The 6,626-nt window shown below is 47.4% G+C and overlaps 1 protein-coding gene across 1 annotated transcript; it reads right to left on the minus strand.

Annotated features, from left to right (window-relative positions):
• Nucleotides 1–832: 832 nt before the first annotated feature.
• GGCT (gamma-glutamylcyclotransferase) lies at nt 833–6,170 on the minus strand. Its single transcript, XM_054385037.1, has 4 exons — nt 6,057–6,170; nt 3,712–3,857; nt 2,069–2,204; nt 833–982 (listed from the first exon to the last, which is right to left on the minus strand). Exons 1-4 carry the CDS (start codon nt 6,168–6,170, stop codon nt 833–835), a joined length of 546 nt encoding a protein of 181 aa, XP_054241012.1.
• Nucleotides 6,171–6,626: the final 456 nt, after the last annotated feature.

Below are 6,626 nucleotides of genomic sequence, written 5' to 3' on the forward strand. Positions count from 1 at the left end.
GGAACTTCATAGCTTCAGATAGGTTGGGCTTTAAATCGTTAGAGAATTAGCAGTGGAAGAATCATAGAATGGTCTGGGTTGGAAGGGACCTCCAAAGCTCATCTAGTCCAACCTCCCCTGCAGTAAGCAGGGGCATCTTCAACTAGATCAGGTTGCCCTGAGCCCTGTCGAGCCTCACCTTGAATATCTTCAGGCATGGGGGCCTCAACTACCTCACTGGGCAACCTGTTGCAGTGTTCCAGCACCCTCATGGTGCAGAACTTGTTCCTCACATCCAATCTAAATGTGCTCTGCTCTCATTGCAAACCATTGCCCCTCATCCTGTCACTACAGGCCTCACAGTTTAGTTGGGTTTTAAATAATTAGAGAATTAGCTGTGGAAGAAGTTTAGTTTTGGTTTAAGAGTTTTGAGTCTACTTTACACCTAACAAATCTTTTAAATTCTTGATAACTGTATAAAACATTTACAAAGGGCCTGATCCTGCAGCCCTTAATTCCCCAGAAGGCAACTACAGATGCCAATACTCATCGAGATGGCCATCTTCATTTAAACAAGGTCAGTAAACAGGAGAGAAAGCATGAGTGTGCATGCAGCACTGCATCACACTCACAGAAAGGGAATTCTAAACCTGCAAAAAACTTCAGCATGTACTTAAGCTACACAAACAAATTAGTTACCAGTGGCGATGTGTCTTCAGACTGCAAACCATGTCTAATGGCTTACTGTAGATGCACAGCAAACTCATCTCTTCTTGATAAATAAACTGCTGAGCAACACAGTGAGGAGAGATGTTTAAATCAAGGTGGATGGTCAGGCAAATGCAGAGGTATTCTATGCAGAATTTATTTTCTTTGCTTTAATAGCAGCTTCAATCTCTTCCATTATTGGCACTGGCCCTGCATAGTTATTAGTTTCAATAGCTTCTAATTTCTTCTGATAGTCAGTTGGCAAGCCATTCTGTTTTGCACCCATGCAGATAACCTGTAATAATAAATAACAACAACAGCAACAAAGCCTTCAATAATAGTGTTAGGAAGGAGAGAGCTCTTCAATCATTCACTCATACAGAAAGAACCACTTAGGGTAACAAGAAAATTAATTTCAAATAATGCTATTTGTACCTAAGGATCACCAAGGCTTTCCGGAGGACCACTGAAGACTTTAATAACATTAACAAAATTAGTCTGAAAAAGGCTTATAACTACCAAGCTCTAAGATTCTGAGATGTCACCAACATGCACAAGACTACAATTAAGAAGGATGAGACCTGCTTTTCATAACTCTAGCCAGCCTTAATGTCAGTTAAGAACAGGCAGCACACTTGAGGCTTAACTAGCTTGAGCCCTGTTTCTTTGCTTTCAGTAGGAAGTCAACACGTTACAGTGATGTCCATCTGCAGCTGCATGATTCCAGACATGCAGTCATGCCACCTGAGGCTAGGCCAGCATCAGATGTTGCACACTAAGCAGGTCAGGCCTGCTGCGTGACTAGATCATGTGTCACTATAGTTGGTCTGCAGCAGAACAGTGTTGAAACACTGCTAGCTCACCAGCCACCGAGTGGGAAGTCTGCAGTGCTCTGCAGAGGTGCCAAACACACTGGGAGACACTGGTGGGGTGGCTGGATTCCTCTACTGTATGACAGTAAGATACTTCATGGACAACAGAGATAATCACTGTCCTCAAGACTAGAAGGCAGGTGCCATCTTGTCCCCAGAAGAGCTTCCCTCTGTCCTTAGAGTAATTTTTCAGTCAGAGAATTGCTGCCTCTATGTAAACAACAGCCTTCAGAAGTCCTTGTGTCATTCATAACTAATTCATGAGTTAAATAGAAGCTTCATGTGGGACATAACTAAGCCAAAAAACAAAAGTGATTTAGTAGGACTTTAAGAGCTGCCAATCTTCTGCAAGCATCATTACACTCTTACATTGCACAAAGAGTAAGTTACATGTTTATGTTAATTACTCATGCCTTCCATCCACTATAAATACTTATTAAATAGGACAGAAGTACTACATCATGGATTTCTGGTTGTTCTCTCCAAAATTCCAGGGATGCAACACCTACCTTTTTGTACTGAGGAGAAGGGGGCCCACAGACATAGTCCTTCATCTGGTAGCTTCGACAGGTGAGTACCTTTCCTTCTTGAGTGTGAACATTGACTTCTATTGGGACATAAATGCCACCTTCAACTCCCTCTTGCCTGCAAAGGGCATACATTCCTCTCATGCCAAGTAACTGATTCATCTTTCAAATACACAGTGCAATTAAACATCTGCATTTATTATAACAGAATTCAAGGCAGGAAACTCATCTGCACTGTCAACAGACTTAAGGAAAAGCAAACAAGCATATTCCAGTACTTCTTGTGCACACTTGTTAGACATCCAGAAGTAGGTTTCTAAAGAAGCAGCAGCTTTCATTTTTCTCATCTCAGCTCTGTAAGGTGACTAGTGGTTGTCTTGCAAAGTTAGAGATTAATTACTCTTTAAGTCTAGTCATCTACAAGAGAAACACAACTAAGATTAGCAGAATTAATGAGCCAGGCACATCTCACTCATTGCTTTCTACTCACATAAGGAAAACATTGCAAAGTTTTATCTTGCCAATTGCATTACATAAGGGAAATTGGGAAGACTCTAGAGATGAATCTTCCAGTGATTAATCCAAGACAGGATTTAATTTGGCAGCAATAAGATAGATCAGGATAAAAACCATCTTCTCATTTTTTTTTATTAGCAAAGTCATGCTGTCTGCAAAAACAAACTCAAAACCAAGGCTACTTGTTGTCTTGACCTATTAGCAATCAGCCGCTAATAAAAGTCTGAGGGACCTGAATACGCTGGAGAGATAGGCTGAGGAGAATCTCATGAGGTTCAATGAGGCAAAGTGCAGGGTCCTGGACCTAGGTCAGGGCAATCCTAGATATTAATGCAGGCTGGGGTCATGAGACTGAGAGCAGCCCTGCAGAGAAGGACTTGGGGGTGCTGGTGGAGGTGAAGCTGGACATGAGCCAACAGTGTGCACTTGCAGCCCAGAAGGCAAATGGCAGCCTCGGCTGCATCAAAAGCAGTGTGGCCAGCAGATGAAGAGAGGGGATCCTGCTGCTCTGCCTTACTCTGGGGAGACCTTACCTGCAGTGCTGTGTCCAGCTCAAGAGCCCTCAACACATGAAGGACATGGACTTGATGGAAAAGGTCCAGAGGAGGCCAAGAAAATTATTAGAGGGCAGAGGGCTGGAGCACCTCTGCTACAAGGACAGGCTGAGGGAGCTGGGGTTGTTCAGCCTGCAGAAGAGAAGGCTCCAGGCAGACCTAACAGCAGCCTGCCAGTACCTAAAGGGGGCTACAATAAGGCTGCAGAGGGACTGTTTGCAAAGGCCTGCAGGGACAGGACAAGGGGAATGGTTTGAAATGAGAGCAGAGCAGATTTAGATTGGATGTGAAGAACAAGCTCTGCACCATGAGGGTGCTGGAACACTGCAACAGGTTGCCCAGGGAGGTAGTTGAGGCCCCATCCCTGGAGATATTGAAGGTCAAGATGGACAAGGCTCTGAGCAAGCTGCTCTAGTGCTGACTGCAGGGAGGTTGGACCAAAGCACCTTCTTGACTTCAACTCCAAAGCTCCCACACAGCTCTTTACCAAAAACGAACTACTACTTTTCAATTGCTCTCTAAAACAGTAGAAGACAGTAAAAAAATGTCACCTACTTATCCAGCGAACTTAAATTGCTAGTGTTCATTTTCCACACTATTCCCCATACTTCGTCTCCAGGGCTCTGAACAATGGTAGCTGTACCTCCATGCCAGACAGAGCTTGTCCTGCCTTGATGATGGCCAAATTCAAGTTTATAATCCTGCAAATGAAACCAATTCAGATAATCAATTTCTACTTAAGATAAGGGCTGTTAACTGCTTTTGACATGCAAGAGGCAGCTAAAGGAGAGTCAGAGGAAAAAGAATGGACAGGCATGATCTGACCCAGCTCTCATCTCACGAGGGACTGAAGTCAGCCTTTTCCACCTCCTCATGAGCACTACTGATGAAAGTCTTGGTCTGCAAAGACCTGGATTAAACCTGTTAATAGTATGGTCTAAGGATTTGCTAACAATTTCCTAGTGGTAAGAAGAAGGTGGAAGTAGCCCTTTTACAGGAGGAGCACACATATCCAACTCTGCAGTGAACATAGTGCTGAATGTCATTTTGACTTCTATCCAAGTTGGCAGTGACAGGACTGCTGATGTGCTTCTGAGGTGCTTCTGCAATCTGAGGGGCTACAAGGAGGCTGCAGAGGGACTGTTTGCAAACGCCTGCAGTGGCAGTATGAGGGGCAATGGTTTGAAATGAGAGCAGAGCAGGTTTAGATTGGATGTTAGGAATAAGTTCTGCACCAGGACTTGCCTAGGCGGAGGTCATTGAGGCCCCCATTCCTGGAGGTATTCAAGGTCAAGCTCGACAAGGCTCTGGGCAACCTGATCTAGTGGAGGATGCCCCTGGTCACTGCAGGGGGGGTGGACTATCCCTCCAGAGATATATTTTTGGACCTGATTTTTACCAAACACTTGAAAGGAGGCGTATAAAACTGTAACCCATGAAGAGTAACAGACTTAGAAATAGCATGGTTAGCTCTGCTTTTGGGAGCAGGAAACCCTATGTTGCACCACACAGGCAACAGCAACAGGCACTGCAGGGCAGATGGAACACCTCTGATATTTTGGTCAAGAACTTGGTCCTTAGTCCCTCTCCTACATACCCACACAGGACCTTTTCTGTACCTGTTACACACCCTGCTTCTTAGAATTTTCACCCGAAGATTAACAATGTATGGGAAAGTAAAAACAGAGGGAAATCAACTGACTATTCTAGTCTGGCATTCACAGGAGGATTCTGTGTTTCCTTTCCATTAGCCAACATGGTACTACCAGTGACCAGCTCCAGCTTCTCTGCGCATCCTCACTGCCTAGCAGTGATTTTCCAGCTTGAAGCAAGCAGCTGCTGCCACCTGCTGTGAGCGACAGGGCAGAGGCCGGCTAGAGACTGAACAACCTGAACAGCCACCCTGCCACAAGGCAAGAGTTGTTGACTGTGTCATCTGAACGTTTAATTGACATCTAGAAGGAAAGCTGAAGCATTCAGCTTTCTTTTATTCAAAGATAAGAGCACAATGCTACTGCTTTCCTCCCCACCTCCAAGGTCCCATCACGCAAGGTGCTGGTCTCCCAGCACATTCAGCTCCTCAGGGATAGCTGTAAGCACCTCAGCTTTTACAGAAGCAGTCCTGAGTTGCCAGGCTGATAGTCCTGAGAGAGAAGGCACTGATTTCAGGGAGTTTATTAATGATAGGTTTTTTGGAACTTCTTCACAGACTCGGATCATTTCCTGCCAGGTATGCCAAGAGATCTTTCAATTCATCCTTAAATGGGATCAGTCAATGCTCTTCTCCCCTGAGTAGTACAGATCTGTAAATAAACAGCTTAATGGCCATCAGCTTGTATTTCCAAGACTACTTAAAGACAAGTTGATGGTTTCATGTTTAGTAACCCCAAGCAAGGGGATGTATGAAGACATCAACTGCAGTCGTGCAGTACTGGGTGAAAGCTTGCATCCCTCCTGATACACGGCAGAAGGGCTCCAGCATGGCAGAGGTGGATTAACTTTTATTTTAATGAAGCTTTATCCTTTTTAAACTGCCAGAAACCTGTCCCATAAACGTAATGGAGCACCTGCCACCTACATTGTCAGATTCAGAGCTCTTTACAGATGGGGCCAGACCTAGCTAAACTAGGTCAGCCTACACCCGTAACGGTGGGGCCAACACAAACCCTTCCTGGCCAACGGAAGCCCAGACGCCAGGTGCCGGGTGCCAGCAGCTCACACAGCGACGTTAGGGGCGATGGGACCCTGCCTGTATACTATGGTAACCCCTGCCACCAGCAGAGGGAAGCAGCCGGCTCGCAGCACCAGACTGCTCCAGGCAGCAAAGCTAGAACCAGGCCTATGCGTGCCCCAGCAGCCAAGCGAGCCTCCGCGGGCCGCCAACACCCTCCCGCACGCACCTGCAGGCGCGCTACGGCGCCAAGCACCGCCGAGGGATTGTTCAGCAGGAGCCGCTCCCGCAGCAGGTTGCTGCCGTACGCGTAGTACAAAAAACAACCGCTCGCCGGCTCCATCGGTACTGCCTAGGCCAACCCTCGCCGCGCCGCCTCTTTACCACCACCCGCGCCCCTCCCGCCGGCCGCTGCCTGGGCGGGGCCATTGGCCGGTCGCCTGCGCGGGGCTCCTGCTCTCCTTCCTCCGCCGCTTTGGGGGCGCTGTGCCGTAGAAGGCAGGGAATGCTTTGGGGCTGCGTGGCGCGGCGAGTGACTTCCCCGGGGAGAGATGCGCTTGGGCTGCGGGGGGTCACGGCCTCGCCTTGCGCCCCAGGCCGCTGCGTTTCGCCTGTGAGTACCGTCACCGCCTCCGAGAGGAGTGTGAGCGGCCAGACGTTGTACACATCTTCTACGAGAAATAAAACAGTGCGGCCTCCACCGCACGGATGCGCTCGGAGCGGAGCAAGCTGAGCAGCGCCAAACCTCCAGTTCAGCCAGGGCAGGTGTAGGGTCCTGTCTCTGGAGAGAAGTAATCCC

This window comes from Indicator indicator, chromosome 11 (assembly GCF_027791375.1).
Source record: "Indicator indicator isolate 239-I01 chromosome 11, UM_Iind_1.1, whole genome shotgun sequence".
NCBI classification, from domain to species: domain Eukaryota; kingdom Metazoa; phylum Chordata; class Aves; order Piciformes; family Indicatoridae; genus Indicator; species Indicator indicator.